General features: G+C 41.3%; 12 protein-coding genes across 12 annotated transcripts; 6 read left to right on the plus strand and 6 right to left on the minus strand.

Annotated features, from left to right (window-relative positions):
- Positions 1-76: 76 nt before the first annotated feature.
- DI09_24p10 (uncharacterized protein) lies at positions 77-733 on the plus strand (the record flags this gene model as incomplete). Its single annotated transcript, XM_013382887.1, has 1 exon — positions 77-733. A coding segment is annotated over one exon (657 nt), but the record flags the coding sequence as incomplete, so codon positions are not given.
- A 102-nt stretch (positions 734-835) lies between these two features.
- Positions 836-2,026, minus strand: DI09_24p20 (uncharacterized protein; the record flags this gene model as incomplete). Its single annotated transcript, XM_013382888.1, has 3 exons — positions 836-1,180; positions 1,213-1,670; positions 1,699-2,026. 3 exons carry the CDS (start codon positions 2,024-2,026, stop codon positions 836-838), a joined length of 1,131 nt encoding a protein of 376 aa, XP_013238342.1.
- A 557-nt stretch (positions 2,027-2,583) lies between these two features.
- On the plus strand, positions 2,584-3,366 carry DI09_24p30 (uncharacterized protein; the record flags this gene model as incomplete). The annotated part of the gene is made up of 2 exons (XM_013382889.1): positions 2,584-3,048; positions 3,124-3,366. 2 exons carry the CDS (start codon positions 2,584-2,586, stop codon positions 3,364-3,366), a joined length of 708 nt encoding a protein of 235 aa, XP_013238343.1.
- A 787-nt stretch (positions 3,367-4,153) lies between these two features.
- On the plus strand, positions 4,154-4,435 carry DI09_24p40 (uncharacterized protein; the record flags this gene model as incomplete). Its single annotated transcript, XM_013382890.1, has 1 exon — positions 4,154-4,435. The coding sequence occupies one exon, from the start codon at positions 4,154-4,156 to the stop codon at positions 4,433-4,435; it is 282 nt and encodes a 93-aa protein (XP_013238344.1).
- Positions 4,436-4,864: 429 nt separating this feature from the next.
- DI09_24p50 (uncharacterized protein) lies at positions 4,865-5,709 on the minus strand (the record flags this gene model as incomplete). Its single annotated transcript, XM_013382891.1, has 2 exons — positions 4,865-5,438; positions 5,588-5,709. The coding sequence occupies 2 exons, from the start codon at positions 5,707-5,709 to the stop codon at positions 4,865-4,867; spliced, it is 696 nt and encodes a 231-aa protein (XP_013238345.1).
- Positions 5,710-5,907: 198 nt separating this feature from the next.
- DI09_24p60 (uncharacterized protein) lies at positions 5,908-6,342 on the plus strand (the record flags this gene model as incomplete). Its single annotated transcript, XM_013382892.1, has 1 exon — positions 5,908-6,342. The coding sequence occupies one exon, from the start codon at positions 5,908-5,910 to the stop codon at positions 6,340-6,342; it is 435 nt and encodes a 144-aa protein (XP_013238346.1).
- Positions 6,343-7,741: 1,399 nt separating this feature from the next.
- DI09_24p70 (uncharacterized protein) lies at positions 7,742-8,254 on the plus strand (the record flags this gene model as incomplete). The annotated part of the gene is made up of 1 exon (XM_013382893.1): positions 7,742-8,254. One exon carries the CDS (start codon positions 7,742-7,744, stop codon positions 8,252-8,254), a length of 513 nt encoding a protein of 170 aa, XP_013238347.1.
- A 52-nt stretch (positions 8,255-8,306) lies between these two features.
- Positions 8,307-9,454, minus strand: DI09_24p80 (uncharacterized protein; the record flags this gene model as incomplete). The annotated part of the gene is made up of 2 exons (XM_013382894.1): positions 8,307-9,361; positions 9,388-9,454. 2 exons carry the CDS (start codon positions 9,452-9,454, stop codon positions 8,307-8,309), a joined length of 1,122 nt encoding a protein of 373 aa, XP_013238348.1.
- Positions 9,455-10,546: 1,092 nt separating this feature from the next.
- Positions 10,547-10,978, minus strand: DI09_24p90 (uncharacterized protein; the record flags this gene model as incomplete). The annotated part of the gene is made up of 2 exons (XM_013382895.1): positions 10,547-10,702; positions 10,826-10,978. The coding sequence occupies 2 exons, from the start codon at positions 10,976-10,978 to the stop codon at positions 10,547-10,549; spliced, it is 309 nt and encodes a 102-aa protein (XP_013238349.1).
- A 313-nt stretch (positions 10,979-11,291) lies between these two features.
- On the plus strand, positions 11,292-12,054 carry DI09_24p100 (uncharacterized protein; the record flags this gene model as incomplete). The annotated part of the gene is made up of 3 exons (XM_013382862.1): positions 11,292-11,349; positions 11,382-11,654; positions 11,681-12,054. 3 exons carry the CDS (start codon positions 11,292-11,294, stop codon positions 12,052-12,054), a joined length of 705 nt encoding a protein of 234 aa, XP_013238316.1.
- A 359-nt stretch (positions 12,055-12,413) lies between these two features.
- Positions 12,414-13,100, minus strand: DI09_24p110 (putative vacuolar ATP synthase subunit E; the record flags this gene model as incomplete). The annotated part of the gene is made up of 1 exon (XM_013382863.1): positions 12,414-13,100. One exon carries the CDS (start codon positions 13,098-13,100, stop codon positions 12,414-12,416), a length of 687 nt encoding a protein of 228 aa, XP_013238317.1.
- Positions 13,101-14,735: 1,635 nt separating this feature from the next.
- DI09_24p120 (uncharacterized protein) lies at positions 14,736-15,806 on the minus strand (the record flags this gene model as incomplete). Its single annotated transcript, XM_013382864.1, has 1 exon — positions 14,736-15,806. One exon carries the CDS (start codon positions 15,804-15,806, stop codon positions 14,736-14,738), a length of 1,071 nt encoding a protein of 356 aa, XP_013238318.1.
- Positions 15,807-16,210: the final 404 nt, after the last annotated feature.

The following is a 16,210-nucleotide window of genomic DNA, read 5'->3' on the forward strand; positions in this document are numbered from 1 at the left end:
AGATTTGGCCTCAATATTATAGTGACCACAGTAAGAAGGGCTCACAAGGTAAATCCAAATTTTCCTTTTTATTTAGAAAACCTTGGCCTTTGCAACGGAATTTTCGGCTATTTTTGGGGGCAATGTTACCTCTGATCCTTCTTTACCGCGCTCTCGAATGCTTCCACGTAAGGAGCATCACACGATCGATGTCGTCATAAGGGAGGCTATTGAGGCCAAATCTACTGATTTAATTATTATCGGGGAGCGCCTCAAAGAGCCTTATTCACTTACTTTGGTTCATTTACCGAGTGGACCCACCGCATCTTTTAGACTTTCTTCAATAGTTACGTCGAAACAATTGGGAAAGAATTGCGGATCGGCTACAAACCATCCACCAGAGCTGAATATGGCCAACTTTGACACCATGCTAGGGCTGACGGTTGGCCGATTCTTGACAAATCTGTTTCCATTTAAACCCCAGTTTGAGGGCAGGCAAATTGTCACATTCCACAATCAACGAGACTTTATTTTTTTTAGAAGGCATCGCTATATATTCCAAGGTGTAACAGGGGGCGAAAAGACAAAGTCCACCACCTCATCAGCGCCCTCTGTTCGCATGCAAGAGCTTGGTCCTCGGTTTACCCTGAAGCTCATGGCCATTCAAAAAGGAACATTTGACCTGACAAACGGCGAATATATTTGGGTGCGAGCCAATTCCAAAATGAACACACGCAAGCAGTTTTACTGCTGAATCTTTTAACTATAAAGTCTTTAATTTATTTTTGTCAGACTCTGGCTGATAACATAGCGGTTTTCAGCGGGAAGAGGCGATATTTATAGGATTTATTTTAAGTTACGCGGAGATTTTCTTCAAAATTTGGACGACGTCCTCGTCTTGGAGTTGATGCTCCTTGCCCACCTTTTGCGGATTGAACTTGACGGATGTGCCCCATACAAGAGCAGACTTGAATGAATTGATTATGGATCGGTGGATGCTTGCACAAAAATCCTCCACAGTAGAGGCGGTTTTTCTCAAAACAACCGGGGTCGCATAGTCGGGAAGCTGTCCCCGCGGCTTTGTGTAGATCCTAATGAGCCCCAAATATTCCCATGACATCTCTAGAAGATCATCAAAATTCCACCCGTGATGCCCGGAAACTGGGATCGCATGCGGAATTTTATAAATCAAATCAAGTTCCTTTAGACAACATTAGTACAGCGAAAAATTACCTCAATCGAGATCTGGTCGATTTTGTTGAGAATATAAATACAGGGAATGTAAACTCGATTTCCCTCGATGATATCAATAAGGTCGTCCTCTGTAGCATCGTATTTGAAGATCACTTCGGCATTTAAAATACGGTACTCTGCAAGGATGGCCTTCACACCCTCGGTATCCAAATGCGTGAGGTTTACAGTGGATGTTACCGAGATGCCCCCACGATCCCGCTTTTTGATATTAATCATCGGCGGCTGCTTGTTAAGACGAATTCCAAATCCCTCTAGTTCTCGCTCAATAACCTTTTTATGTGTTAAGGGCTTCAGAACATCAAGCACAATGTAAATCAGGGAACACGTCCTTGCCACTGCAATAACTTGACGACCACGGCCTTTTCCATCCTTTGCGCCCTCAATGATTCCGGGAAGGTCGAGAATTTGCAGTTTTGCTCCTTTATATTGAAGAATACCTGGGAAATGAAGCATAACAAGCTATACCAGGGACAGTGGTGAGCGTTGTAAACTCATATTCAGCAACGGCAGAATATGTTCCCGTAAGTTTACTCATAAGTGTTGACTTTCCAACACTAGGGAAGCCCACAAACCCGATTCTGGCAACACCGGTTTTAGCAACGTCAAAGCCCACTACAATAAGCAAAACACACATACCTTCGCCGCCTCCGCCGCCGCCCTTAGGCGTAAGCAATTCTCGTCGTAGTTTTGCCAACTTTGCTTTTAGTGTGCCGAGATGATACGCCGTAGCTTTATTCTTCTGGGTGCGTGCCATTTCGGACTCGATTTCCTTTATGCGCTCAACAACAGACATTCAATAAAATTAAAATTCCATTTTCAAGTTGTTAATTTTAAAATCCAACAATTTATGACATTCCTGTTTTACTAGCATGGCTGTTGGGCTAATCAAGCAAAGTTGCTGGTACATTTGGTTTCTTTCCTTAGGGCCCCAGATGGCTCCATAATTGTTGCATCCCATGATGATAATAGATTTCGGGCGTATGCGGTCAATGAGAACAGCAAGACGGAGCATTCCTCCGTGATCGCTGCCGATATTCCTTCAGATGGGGGGCTTGCCTCTATTTCTCGTACGCCCCTGCCCATTTATTAGCTAGTCGTCTCCTCTTCTCTATTTGAGTGGAATGAGGCGTGTCAAATTGCTGAGCCGGAGAGTATTACTGACTTTGTGTTTTACCCTCATTTTCGATTTTCAGGAATTTTTGTATCTTTTACCTTCAGATCCAAATGTAGCATTGATAGCGTCAGCAACAAGATTGCACCCGGTCCGTCTGTTAGATCTTTATCACAAAACAGTATTTTTCGCTCGCTCATTGTGTCATAACTAGGCTCGATGCACATATTCTGCCAAAAATGACTCGGACGAGCTTGTTTCCCCATACTCTATCAGCTTTTCTCCCTCGGGATCAACGTAAATTTCGGATGGGCTTATCGATCTTTAGTCTACTGGCTGGCTATAGATCGCGTATTTTTCTTTGGGATGTTTGTACACCAGGAACGTCGCCAAAGTCGATTTTAAAAACAGCATCTTGCACAGGCTCTTCAGATGCATCTTTGAAAGGTATTGGTGCTTGTATTTTACAGTTAGGGATAATATCTTCTATTCTTGTTCCCGACGATAATTTGCTTATTGCAGGTTATGCCTTTGATCGCTCATCATTAGGTACATTTGAGGGCGATATCGCCATTTTTGATCCGCGATATAACGCATCTCCGCATTCTGAAGTCCCCAATATTTTCTCTTACAGCTACGAAAATATGAGTGCACTGTATCATGTTCTACCGGAAGATACCGACGGCGCCACCGGTGTAATACAGGTAATCTCGACCCAATAATGAATGTAGTTGCAAATGGTTCCAAACTCAACTATTCTTTTGTCTGGACATAGAAAGTGTGATTGGATTTTGGGATGGGATCTTAGGAAACTGGACGGCGATCCCGTTATAAAGCTTCCGCGGCCTATTCACACACACCAGCGAATAAGATTTGGTATCAACGAGCAATATATTGGGGTTGGACATTTTGATGGAAAGATTTCACTTATTCCATTGACGCCGTCATTTCCGGACGATTTTTGTAACGGCATTACTTTTGACCTGTCGATGCTTCACGGAAAGGGTATCATTGATCGCTAAAGCTAGATGTGGTCTCTTCTTTTTGCTTTGATCCTCTGTTTCGAGGCCTGATATCCACATCTTCAGGCAGCCGGGAAGGTGCGCAATCTTCGCTTTCGCTATGGAAGACCAACGGTGTGTAGCCATATGCGTATAGCCACCATGCAATAGGCTCTGCAAATTAAAAGCTTGAAATATTATTTTTGCAAACGACCCAAGTATTTAATGCCCATATTGCCATGTTCCGTTTGCTCTGCATCCAGTACTTCATATAGATGCCCCGCGTGCAGAGTTCCATGGTAAGCCAGTCGGCACATTTAAATATTAGCTGCTCCATGAAATGTTTTAAAAAGCACAGGGGTATTCTTCGTTTGCTCATCATAGAAAGGTGCAATACGATTTCCGGATCCGAAAATGCTGGCAAAGAAGGGCCTGGGGCTGAACCGGGTGCTATGTGCGGAATTTTTTCCGCACATAGCATGCAGAATTCAATCAGTACACTTCCAAACGCAATTTTGAGGAAACTAGGTATCCACTGTGTCAATAAGCCTAGAATCCAACGAGCAGTTGAAGGAATGGAACTCGGTTCCTGAAAACCATCGGCTTCTTCTGGATATACTTTCAGCAAAAGATCCAAAATCCAAGCTGGAAAATTCACTTTTGCATGATCCTCGAATGCAGGTCCTTGCCGGCTTTCTTTCCGAAATACTCCGGTAGCTAATTAAGTATAAAATTTGCAGTGCAATTGAGCGTAAAATGGAGAGTCAGGTTTAAAAAGGGCTTTTTATAAAATTTTACAACTTGTAAAATGTCGGAAGACCCCTATGCCAGTGTCATTCCAAGGAAGTTAAAGATCGCCAAATCCTCCGAATCAACATCATCAAAGCCAGCCAATATGGATCAAGCAGTGCCAAAGCAGTTCGTGCAAACACAGGCAGAAGAAATCTTCCATCGACAAAGGCTGGAACGCCTTGCGGCGCAAAAGGAAAAACAGCCCCAAAAGACATACAAGGAAGCCATAAAGGCATTCAATCAACGGCTAGAACAAACATCGGAGCATTACGACATTCCAAAAGTTGGTCCTGGATAATATTTTTTGTACGAATAAAATTTAAATAGATGCACCAAACTGGCGATCACTCTAGTGTGATCGATTGCTACACCGAGGAATTCACCGCAGAGTATGGGCGTGGTTTTCTAAATCTTAGGGCCTCAATTTGCTACCATCAACAGGAAAAGCTAAATCAGCACATCAAAAGGCTAATTTTCCTTATTTCCGATTTCAATCGGACTCAAAGTCAACTGAACGAATCATCTGATCTCCTTTCGAACGAGTTTAAGGTAGCCCTCAGCCATTGATGTGATAGAAACTCGGGTGTATCAACCGATGGATAGAAAGCATCGAGGAAAAGGTCTCAATAATTGCCCTTACAATTGAAAAAATCTCCCAACAGAAAAAAGAGGCCATCAGAATCGGACACAATAAATGATAACAAAAATTCTTTTTATTACATAAAATTTAGGCAACCACCTGTTCAATTGATGCCTGAGTGTCCTTTGCTTCCTGGGAAGTTGGTTCAGGATGCTCCAAAGCGACGCGGACAGTAATTGGACGATCATTAATCATGCAATTCTGAAGATCTGCAAGTGCACGCTTCTGCTCGGCAGCAGAGTTGAGTTTGACAAATCCGTAGCCACGAGACTGGCCATTGCGCGAGGTGACAATATGAGCACTTTCAATGGTATATTCGGAAAAAATGTTTGCAAACGCCTCGTCATTCATCTCAAAAGGAAGGTTCGCAATAAAGAGACTCGTTTGAGACTTGTTCATGTTCTGTCTCGAGGCGCTGTCATTGCGACGAACTCCACGTTTGTTGCGGCTGTTTCCACGCGTGCGTCCACCATTTTTCTGAATGCCCTCAACTTGTGGCACTTGCTCTTTTGGCTTGGCTAATTCTACGTTGATTTCTCTGCCTTCAAACATTTGGTGGTTAAATTTGCTGTGGGCAGAAACTGCATCCTCTTCTTTTGAAAAGGTCACAAACCCATATCCAAGGGAGCGATTGCCACGGGTGATAATCTTTGCAGATTCTCTATTAAAATTTAGTAAAGTTTAAAAATTTGGAATAAATGTGACTCAGAGCATTAGTAGAAACACGATTGGGGGTCTTAAGCCCTTCATAAACACGGACCAATGCAAAAAATCATCATCGTCACTTGGTTTTGCAAGAAGTAAACTTACACTTTACCGCAGACAGAAAAGTATGCCGAAAGAATGTCATTAGTGACATTAAAGGGAAGATTTCCAACGAAGATCTTCTTGGAATCATCCAACGAGATGTTAGCAGCAGGAACAGAGGACATAATGTGTTATCGAAACTATGCCGTAAGTAAAGATCTCACAATAAACAGGAAGAGCAACGGATGAAAATGAAAGGATTCCCTACCTGGAGATATAGAAACCTTGTATAAAAATTTTTTTCGTTTATGGTTTATTCTAGGGTTGGTTGTTTGTAAATTGGTACTAGGGTTAGGCGTAAGAATTTATTGCCAAATTAAGACATGAATGTAGACGGTGATCAACGACGAATAGAATCTCTCAAAAAGAATGTAGTTAATGAATCAACAGATGGCTACAAGTCAAAAGAAAGGGATCTTTTGAGATCAAAATTCAAAGCTAATCAAAATGAACACCCTTATATTTATGATAGGGAAGCAATAAATCAAGGACATCCTTTGAATGGCTCTTGCTCTCAAGAAGGGTACATTTTTGTTGATTGTACGCCGGCTTCAATCTTTGACAAAAAGATTTACCGTTCAATGATTGAAACAGATAATAGAACCTCAATCAGGCTCGGTGAATTTAAACAAACGGGAACGTTCATGTTTAAGGCTGGAATTCTTAAAGTTCCCAATGGGCTTCAGGAGTGCACAGAAAACCTTTCCGAAATAGCGTCTATTTTATTGAGCCTAGATGCTTACAGCTGTGCAAATTAATAAATTGTTAATCTAGTGGAGGGTTATTTTTAAAGTTAAAACATTGGAACCTCTATCTGGCCAAGGGAAATATATAGGTAACCATCGTATGAAAGTACATTTTATGGATACAAGATATCACATATATTATTACACAGTTTCAAAGGAAATAGTAGGCTCATTCTTTTTCCCAAATTAATTTAATAATATGGCAAATTAACCTTCAAATTACCGAAATAGTTGAAAATTAAATTAAAGCCAATCAATGCAAAGCAAATAGGATATTTTTATGTTTTTTGCTGTTATCGATAGACACACACTTTACAAGAATACGCTAGAATTCATGCACAATTTAATTGGCTTCTTTACCGGCATTTTGTATTCTCTTGGAGTATTGCCTTCAAGTATGAAGCCAGTTTCTAAAAGATCTCATATTTCTTCAAAGGCACTCAAAGTATATGAGATGTCTTTAAATATTCCGCGCTTTCTATGTACATCTGTGGGTAAGATTTTCAGGTCTGCTTTTTATGCTACTGTTTGGCTTTTAAAGTTTTCTTTTCATAATTTGTATTGCTTTTTAAGCTGGGTTTTTTATGGAACAAAAAAAGTAATTTGGGGTATGACTTTTTCCAGTAAAGTCCTGTACATTATCATCCCGAGGCTTGTTATTATTTATACGTGCTTATTACTTGCTGGCGAAATTATTGAAAGCCTTGTTGATATGGGCTTAGACAAACTATGTTCCCAGTGCACGAGATCAGAAGAAAAAGATGTAAATCGGATTGGTTTATATTTTTCTTACTGGATAGGCAGCTTTTGCTACTATATTTGGTCCATGTTGTCAGGATGGCTTAGATCTCGCATCAAACGTTTAGTTCCTTTTTTTATTTTTGAGATTTATAATATTTTTGGCTTCTTTTTCACAGTTTTGTTTGCGATAACACTCCCCTTTTTGATAAAGAATATCAACCTTTTATACAACTGTTATTTTGCCATGCATAATAAAATCTAGCCACAAATTAATTTTATTGGTTTAGCTAATGTTTTTCTTAATTATGATAGGATGATTTGCTATTTATATCGGTTTATTTGGTAATTAGTTATTTTAAACATGGGTTCGACTCTCTCCACTTCAAATAGTTGGCTGGGGTTTATTTATCGTTTGCCTTTGAGTTGGCTTTCTTTGCCTTTTAATTTTCTGATAGGGGCCTTTAAGTTAATATTAGGCCCATTTTTCGGTAGCAAGTACTTTCTTTCACTTATACTTACGGTTGTTACTACCTGGCTATATATCAAAGTGGATATATTTCATTCTGTGATGAATTGGTTGCTTTGCATGATCTTTTTTCAGCAGAAAGACCTTTCTTTTAGAGAAAATGCGCCTCGATGCTCTATAATACCAGTCAGTATATTAAGAGGAATGCTAAGGACTCCTAATATCGATTCTATTTTGGTCGGCTTTCTCACTTTTATAACTTCAGTTCTTGTTATCGGGGAGCATTATTTCTTTATTTTACTTGCTGGTTTGGTTTATTTCGGTTTAATTAAATCATTCGTGGATTGTTTACCACAAGCTTATGGATCTCAAAGCAACTCCTGGTTCTGGGGCTCTCCAAAATCTAGCCCTAATCCCGTTAAAAAGGAGGTGGATGTGCCTAAAAATAGCACGCTTCATTTTATTAGTAAACCGTTTTTGGATTCTCTTACGCAGATGTGGAAAAAAATGACAAATGCAGATACACCTGCTACTAATAGCAACGACCCTTTATCTCAAAAGAAAACATCTGCTACCAGCAACGACTCTTTATCTCAAAATAAAGCACCTGCTAATAATAACAAAGCCTTATCTCAGAATGGAACACCTGCTAATAATAACAAAGCCTTATCTCAGAATGGAACATCCCAGACTGCACGCCGTGGACTTCGCAAGTAGAAGAAACAAATTCTGAATAAATTAAATTTATTTTTACAAATTAAACAAATTATCAGCGCTCAGCATTGGGATTTACAACTTTTAGCCTGATCTTGGGCACCTCCACCTTATTCTCCAAAGGAAACTTGATGCGTATTGTAGGAATTGGTGCCAACGGCTTCTCCTCAGCACATTTAAGAACGATGCGAAGTGGAGCTGGTCGAGGCTCGGCTAGTCGAATTGATGGCTTTACTTTCCGTTTCTTTTTCTTTTGCCTGCTAACAATAAACGAGGCCTTGTTTTTTCTACTGGCAATAAAAGAAGTAGAGCCCGAGGGAATCAGCTTTATAGGCGGCAAATTTTGGGCAGGAGGCACCGATACGGTCGGCTTTATAGGTGTCCTAATGACAATGGACAAGGATGCTTCCGTTGATGGCAATGAAGACGAAATGGAGGCAGTAGTGGATGAGGCAGTAGACAGATGTATCACCGAGGTGTGGGCAGAAGCCCCGTCGGTTCTGCAGAAATGAGCACGTCTTCTGGACCCCGGTGTTGACGCTAATTCTCCCAGCCACACTTCTCTACTTTGGCCAACTCCAAAATAGTCACGGGCCGATAAAGCCAGCCCATAAAGGAGTGACGAGGGGAAACAACAGCGGCGAAAAACCGACGAAACGGAGGCAAATAAAAAGTTTGAAGCCGCTTTTCTGACCTCTTCTTGCGAAAGTTCAGGACCCCTACCCTTTGGACCATTTGATTTCAAAGACAGGCAAGTGCGGCCCCCGCTAAACGCCAAAGGATACGGTTGAAAGTAATTTGAAACAAAGGTGGGATCTGCATGAAGCGCCATTGCGGGCGAAAATGGGACAGTAAGGGCTGCAGGAGAGCCCAGCATCGAACAGATGTGAACGGAGAGAGCGGATCGAGGCGAAACAGGCGATATAATAGTCGGAGACCGCGAGGGATACATACACTTAAAGACATCATACTCCAGTAGGGTATGAACCGATTTCCCCCCGTTTTGAGGCACCAAAGGGCTGTCAGCATCCATCTCGAGCTCGTCAAACTCATTCCGAAAGTAAAAAAAAGAAGAAAGGAGATCCGCTGACGGCTTTAAAGATTCATCGACTAGGATTTAAAAAACTCTCAAATACCAATGGGCAAATTTGCGTCCTCTTCACCCACAACTTCCTCCTCCGCTTCTTGCTCGCCAGATTTCATTTGTAAAGGGGAGGGATCACTGAGTTTCGGCTCCAGCATCATTGAGTCTATCAGTTCTGAAGAGGACGATGAAGATGGCTCCCTGAAAGACCGGGGAAGAGTTGTGAAAAGTGTCAAAAGTGCCTCTGGAGGGAGCATGCGTCTTGATTGAGATGGTGTGTCGGATGGAATTGACGCCAATCGCTCCATCAATGAGCAGATCCATGAATTTTGGGCGGCTGTATATCCAATAAGCTCCCCAAGAGCAGGTCTCACTGTTTGGAGCGGACAGTGCTGAGCAAGGTGGCTACGAGCAGAAAGCTCGCCAGATCTCGTAAGAAACACTCTGATGATCGACATGGTGTCGGCCGAGTTTTCTGGAGACATCTTCATAACGAATTCGTCGATGGCATATCTCATCTGTAGGCAGAGAGATCGCAGTCGCAGATGGAGAACATGAGACAGGATCCGGATGATTTTATGTGAACGAAACCTTTCCATGCCCAGCTGTTGACAGATCTGGACAATCACCAAATCAAAGATGCGCTGCTCAGGTGAATGCATGTTGCATTGCTGCATGAGTGTGTATGATGAGGATGCTGTGGATAATGAAGAGATCGGGGTGGAGGGGAGATTCTCGCGACGTGCTCGTCTGCTTGTTTTTTGCACCGGAATCGAAAATAGCTGGAAATGCCCATTGGAACCAGAGTAGTTACCCTGGTGATCGGAGAAGGGAATCCCTCCCGAAGGCAGACCCATCATCTGTATCGAGATTGAATTTTGAAAATTAGAATTTGCACTTTGCACGATGCTAGTGATTTTGGCCGAATTTAAACATGCAAAAGTTTAAGTGTTCCAACGTCGTCTTTTGCAGCCACATTGAGTGTAACCCTCAACGCAAGTCTTTTTGTCGGTGTATCTGCGTCAAACAGCATCGAGGCAGGGCAGCATATCAATTGCCTATGCAGACACACAATATAGGGCAATATGGAGAGAGATATTAACTAACACTTACAAACGTGCTCGTATGGGGATCATCGTCAATGTAGCTCAAACATCGCTCCCCCCCTGCTTCACTCAAAGCTAATCCGGGTCAATTAAAGTGTATTAAGATTAAAGTTCGGCTCCAGAAATGGCCTCGTCAAACGACGAAGGAAGTGTTCCCTTTTGCTGGAAGGATTCTGCGAGGCGCTTTAGCGAGCTTATGGAGTCTGGACCAAGTTGGTGAAGGATGTCTGGGATAAGCTCTGTCAATTCTAAAGCATAAGACTAGTATGCGCAACCTTTTTCTTGGGCATTTCCGGAAATCAAAAAGGTGTTGCATTGGATGGAGGCCTGAATGGTTGGCATCGGGATATTGATTACTTTGCCGTCATCCTTGAACATATTTACCACCTCAATCCCAGGAATCGGTTGTGCATGGAGTTTCTTCATGGTTGCCTGGATCTTTCGATCATCAGCAACGGTGGACGTGGTACTTCTTTTCGCCTTTCTGCGAGGCGTACCTTTGCCACCAAGTCGTGAAGCTGCCGCCGCGCTCTGCATCTTGGCAAGTTTGACTGCGTCTATGGCCATTGATATAACAAAATAAAAGTGCAAGCAACCTCGTGATATTGCATAAAATTTTTTAAATTTAAAATTTGGCCGGTTTGACTCTATGTCCCTAACCCAGGAATCGCATTCTTTATTTAGTATCTTCTCATTAAGGGAGAGAGTGATACGGATTGTCAAATCGCCCTTCTTCAATGGCAAAGAGTACCGATCGCTTACTCCGCAGGTTGCATTTGATTTTCTCTTCAATGCAATGCACTTGAACCTGAATGCACTGAACTTTTTTCATATTAGAAAAAATAACGGCATGGAAATCCTAGCTTTTGATTTGAACTCAATTCCATTTATCGTCAATTCGGTCAAAGGTAAAATATATCGTTTATGTATCTAAAATCAGAGACAACAGCATATCGAGCGGTGATAGACGAATTGGAAAGGAACTTTGGAGCTCCAATTCCACCGTCTACATATCAATTGGTATCGGGAAAAATAGAAAAATTTGACAATGTCCCGTCCTTTAGGAAGCGGTGGAATGCAATATATAAAGCCAATAAGAAAACGGCTCGTATTTATCGTTTGTTTGAGGACAATGCGAGTACGCCCAGCACGTTAAAAATGCCAAAGAGTTCGCCAAATAAACCTCAAGTGTTTGCCGCCATCGATTTTGAAAGTTCTTTTATCTTTTAATGCATGTAGCATTTGAGCACGATCATTCGCGACTAACAGAGGTCGGGATTTCCCTGTTTGATTCAATTGGAGGAGACTACAGCGGGGTCCATATTTTGATAAAGGAGACGCTTCACCTAAGAAATGGCAGATATGTGGCTGATAACAAGGATAGCTATCGATTCGGTATTTCCGTCATACTTTCCATGTCCGAAGCAAAGGCATGCATGTGGAAATGGCTTGCCAACGCAACCGCCGTCATTGGCCATGGGGTGCAGGAAGAGAGACGGTTGCTCAAAGAGCTACTGACTTCTGAACAGTTTGATCAGCTAACCCGGCAAGCCGATATGTTTGACACGCAGGTTTTGAGGTTGACTGTTGATGTTTTGTTAGGTGCTGTTTAAAGATGCGTTTCCTTGTTCGGCTAGATCTTCTCTTTCACATATACTTGACACCCTTGGAATCCAATATGCACATTTACATAATGCGGGTAATGACGCGCGATATTGTTTGATGGCTTTTCTCAGGCTACAAGGCATCTCTTTCGAGAAAGAAACTAGCGTTACCGGTGAATTGTGTAAAAATTGTGTAATTTCCAACGATTTGTCCAATTAAATTGAAATTCTGTACCGAGCCCAGTGCAATTTCCATGTGCAGTAAAGCGACATTTGGCCATGCTGGTCCTTATTCATCGAAAATTTTAATATCTGCCTAATGTGCCATTCGGTACTAGTACTGGGCCATTTTGAAATGTAAAGTTTAATTAGTCGAAAAACCTGCGGGAAGGACATGGTCCAATGAAGGCCTCCTTGAGAGCAGGCAGGCTCTGTTCGGCAAGAAGTTCGAGGCGCTTTTGAAGAGTGTTATTGATCATAACACGGCCCCCTTTACATGTCGCTATGATTCCTCCAGAAGCGAGTGCCGGGAACTGAGACACAGCGCCAACTTGGATTGTCAATTTGCACTCGGTAGATGTTTTTTCTTTGAACTCGACGATGGCGGCAGAAGATATCGCATCCACAAGGGGCTTATCCCTTTCACAACAGTAAACTGTGATATTCCCATCACACAGCGTAAAAAGAACTTGAAGTATCAGTTTTTGTAGCAGCGTGCGATAGGAGGGCGAGGAAATGATTTTCGGAAGCTTCTCCTTTGTCGCTTCAATAACAAGATTTAATTGGTTGTCACGCTCTTGAAGAACCTTCAATCTGGCCTTGTTTTTATGCATTGCTTCGCCGACCTTGAACTGAACTTGGGAGTGTGCCAAGCGCTTTTCAGTGGTCTTTTCGATATTGGTAGCCTCCGCCTTTACCGCTTTGGCCTTTTCAATAAAAAAGTCCTCATCCGCCTTGACTTGGATTTCCCTGTATTTTTCATAAGCCTCTTGACGGATAAATTCAACCATCTTCCTCATCTCCACTTGCACCTGATCATCGGTAAGAGGAGGCATTGGATGGTTTAAAAATTAAAATTTAAGGTTCCTTTGCTAGCCTCATATTGGTTCTTTGTGTTCCCATTGGAGCTAATTTTCTTTGCCATCAGCTCTCATAAATGGCAATTGATCAAGCTGCCAATGTATATAAAGTTCGTGGAAACTAATGGAGCATCAAGGGTTAGCTTACGAATACGTACTTTGGAAAGTAGGGAGATGTAGAAATTTTTGTCGATGCCCCGAATTCAGCCAAGGCTGATGTTAATAACCAAGAGAAGGAGATCCCAGTTCAATTCAGATCCGTAGGGATTAAGACCTTTTCCATTAAACTTCCACCACATGTACGAAAAGCCGATTTACTCGCTAACTGCAAGAAAAGCCAATTTACTTGCTAATTTCACAAAAATATTGGTTTGATTCGTAATAAGTGTCTTTTTATTTATATGATATTGTTAGCTGGATCAAAGCACATGGGGCTTGAGAAACTCAAATAACGCTACATAAATTTAAAGCCGGCATGATTTACCTGAACCAACGACCACAAATAGGAAGAAGATTGTGAGACCAATTCCAACATTATATCCCTTGGATTTGTCCCTCTATATGAATCAAATGAAAACAGTCTCTTACTTTTTGATGGGCTTTCTTTGGTTTTCCTGCTGGGGTTTTCATTGTTGATTTGAGCATGTTGAGGCTAGTTGGGACTTTTGGATGTTTTTTAAAGTTGCAAATTTGATTAAATGCTTTAAAATCACCAATTTATCACACATAAACAACTGATAATTTAGAAATCTAAAAGCCCGAGGAATAATTACTCAAAAGGATAGCATGCTCTTTTCCTTGGTACACCCTTAATCAGAAAATCGACACTGAAAAAATAGGGTAAAATTGGCAGAAATTTATTTATCAGAAAGGACTCCCAGATATGCAATGGCAATAAAGGATATTCCAACCGAGGCAATATAATTACTAGGATCAAAATAAAGTTGGCTTACTAGGTTGCATTGAGATGCAGAAAGGGCCCATTTGATAAAAAGTGGAAAAGTGGCACGAAAATTAGATTCAATACAAAAATGGAATATGACAATGCCTGTTTTTCCAGCTCGGATTCAAGCATGCTCGTTTGCTTTTTAGAAGAGGCCGCGGTTGCGGTGCCATCAACAATAGCTACCGCTGTTAATCTAGCCATAAAAACAATCAAAACGGTACTTTTTTAATTTTGATGCCGAGGCCATCTCGAGAAACTGCTTATATATAAACGTGAAAAGCAAATATAGCCCCACATGCAGGAAAAGATTGGTGGAAGATTTCTTTATAAAGACGAATACAACTAACAAAATAAGCATTTTTAAAGAAGGGCATACATAATGGGATCAAATTAACGATAAATGACGCAGGAAAAATAATCCGTGAAGAAAAGTTGCCAGTTGATGCCATGATGATCAATAAATTTGTAAAATTAAAGGGAAGATTTGTGATACAAACCCAAATTTAAATTGAAGTAAATGTGCAAACCCCGCTTCAATGTAATATGTGCACGCAGATGGGTTTGGCTTATTAGTCCATTGCTAGCGATGATAACCTATTGGGCGTACATCAGATATTATTACAAGCAGGTAATAAAATACGGATCCATATCCAAAAGATTTAATTTTAAATTTCACCCATATTCAGGGCAGACGCATAAAGTAGGTACTTCAATCCAAAGGACATAAATGTGCCTGTAAGGAAGCCTAACGATTGGATTCCCACCATCCATGTTGTCACGCGCTTTCTACTTTTTGCAGACTCGAATGAGGGGGGAATTTTCATCAACATCACTGTGGTGATAGAGCCTGAAGAGCATCCGAAAAGAAAGATCAGCACAAAATAAAGGAAATCAGATGCGTACAGAGAAGGGAGCATGGAAAACTTCAAATTTGGGCTCAAAATCGGAGAAATATTGCCAGATAGCAAAAGACCAACCAAAAAAAACCTGAAAATAGCAATAGAGCTCCAGAAAGAGGTGGGTATATTAGAGAAAAACCTCCATTTTAGCGCAAGCCGTCCTGCAAAATCAAAAATAGACATGATGAAAAGGCAAAAGAGCGGGAAAACTTGTTCGCTCACCAAAATATTTTGGGACGGGGAGGATGATGCGGTCAAATAAAGAATGTTGGGGACGACCAATGCAATTTGAAAAGATACAATAAACAGGCAGAAAAATTTCCACCAAACTTTACCCAGGAGAGATTTGAGCGGAACGTCATCTGCTTTTGAATAGGCCGCTATTGATGACGAATTTTCAGCTTGATCTTTGGCCTGCTTTTTCGAGTTGGAAAGACGTTCTACGCTATTGCGTATGTAATAAAACGAAATCGTTGCCAATGTGCAGACAATAGTGGCCAAGATAAAGTAAAACGACGCATCTGAGTGTGAGGGGGAGCCCGGAGTTCTTGGGAAAAGTAGAGCAGAACCCAGTCGCATTCCAGAGGTAAGTACAGATGCAACTCCAAACCCAATGGACATCATTCGCACGTATGAGTTTGAGGGCAGATCTGAAATAAATCTGAACACGCCCAAATATGCGGTGAGCGCAAAAAACGAAGATGCGCCAGAAACTATTATGCTGATGGTCATAAATAGAGGCACCGATGGGATATCAACAATGGAAAGCAGGAACAGCAAGACGAAGCAAATCACGGTTCCAATAGAGGATGAAATGACAAGAGAAAACGGGGACATTAGTGTATGGAGATACGAAGAAACAAAAAGCATGAAAAATCTAACTGAGACGAAGGTCATGATGAGATAATCGAAGATAAACCTAGAAGTTGAGCCGCTCTTTGAAGCGAAAAAATGACAGGTTCCCATTAGCGAGTTCCACGAAAACAGCAAAGAAAATGCATTAAGAAACAGTGTCCAGTGGACCAAGCGGGAATCTGACATAAAAAAAGCTTGTAAGATATATGAAGTTTATTAATAAACATGTTAAATGCTTGATGTGTTTCATTGGAGCGAAAGGCTTTGCACCCTCAGTTTTAATGGCTAACTAAAATGACAGCCCCTCAACTCAACGTTAAGTTGAAAAGTCCATCAAAACATTTTAAAATTAAATATTAAAAGTCAAATGAATTTATAAACACAGA

The sequence above is a fragment of the Mitosporidium daphniae genome, assembly GCF_000760515.2.
Source record: "Mitosporidium daphniae strain UGP3 chromosome Unknown contig-24, whole genome shotgun sequence".
In the NCBI taxonomy this organism is placed as follows: Eukaryota; Fungi; Microsporidia; genus Mitosporidium; species Mitosporidium daphniae.